This window comes from Eimeria acervulina, genomic scaffold (assembly GCF_000499425.1).
Source record: "Eimeria acervulina Houghton genomic scaffold, Eah_scaff257, whole genome shotgun sequence".
In the NCBI taxonomy this organism is placed as follows: Eukaryota; Apicomplexa; class Conoidasida; order Eucoccidiorida; family Eimeriidae; genus Eimeria; species Eimeria acervulina.
In genome coordinates, this window is record NW_013549955.1 from 40,707 (window position 1) to 41,993 (window position 1,287).

General features: G+C 58.3%; 1 protein-coding gene across 1 annotated transcript in view; it reads left to right on the forward strand.

Moving 5' to 3' along the window:
• EAH_00028950 (hypothetical protein) overlaps nt 1–1,287 on the forward strand; it is a gene marked incomplete at both ends in the record, with an annotated part of 4,043 nt that extends 2,756 nt beyond the window's left edge. Inside the window, one exon of the mRNA XM_013396270.1 lies at nt 6–1,287. Coding sequence (XP_013251724.1) covers nt 6–1,287 — 1,282 coding nt within the window. The remainder of the gene's footprint in view (nt 1–5) is intronic.

Consider the following 1,287-nt stretch of genomic DNA (forward strand, 5'->3'; position numbering starts at 1 on the left):
AGCAGCTGTGGCAGCAGCAGCAGCAGCAGCAGCAGCGGCAGCAGCAGCAGCAGCAGCAGCATCCTCCTACTTCTGCCCCTACGCGAAGTGGGCATTCGCTTGGTCCTGATGCTGATGCTTCGGATGCTGCAGCACTTGCTGCTGAGGAAGCAGCACGCCGCGCGCTTAGCCACTTTTTTAAAGATGCTACATGTGTTAGTTCTGCTGCTGCTGCTGCTGGTGCTGCTGCTGGTTCTACTGCCGCCCGTGCTATCTTGCCCCCAACACAAGCAGCACGTGCACCGCAATGGGAAGACAATGGAGATATATTTCCCCCTCTTTTTCCACCACAACAAACTACTGACGAAGAGTTTGTTCTAGTTGTACTTGATGCTGGCTCTCGTGCTTCTGAGACAGCAGCACTAGTAGCCCTATCCAAATTCTTTAAAGGACCTTCATCTGCTGCCTCTGCTGCTGCTGCAGCGGCAGCATCAGCAGCTGTTGGTAGTATCATTTCAACTTTTCCTGCTGCATCACCAGCAGGAAGGGCAGCGCGTCGTCATAGAGGCCACCATAAACATTCTTCTTCTACTCATGCAGGCTATCAGCAGCAGCGGCAGCAGCAGCAGCAGCAGCAGCAGGAGCGCCGTAGTCAGCAGCAGCAAATGCAGCAGCAAATGCAGCAGCAAATGCAGCAGCAAATGCAGCAGCAAATGCAGCAGCTGCAATTGCAGCAGCAGCAACGACAGCAGCAGCAAAAAAAGCCGGTGCCCCGCCCACCTCCGGGGTTTGAATCTATGTATCCAGATTCAAAACCCTCTCCTGCACTTGCTGCAGCAGCAGCAGCAGCAGCAGCAGCAGCAGCAGCAGCAAGTCCGCCCTCCGGTCAGCGGATGCAACAGCCACCCCACAGCAGCAAAACGAGTGATTTGCAGCTGCCTAGTGATCTGGTTGCTCCCTTCGGTAGCAGCAGCAGCATCTGGAGCACCAGCAGCAGCAGCAGCAGCAGCAGAGTAGCACCACCAAGAACATCTGCTGGGTGGCCTCAGGATGGTGATGGAGGCGAGGGCAGCTATCCGCGTGACCCGTTCTCTGATCTTCTAGCATCATCAGCAGACAGCAGCAGCAGCAGCAGCCGAGGCTGGGGGGGAGACAGCAGCAGCAGCCGCAGAGGCTGGGGAGGAGACAGCACCAGCGGCAGCAGAGGCTGGGAGGGAGACAGCACCAGCGGCAGCAGAGGCTGGGGGGCAGACAGCAGCGGCAGCAGCCGAGGCTGGGGGGGAGACAGCAGCAGCCGAGGCTGGGGCG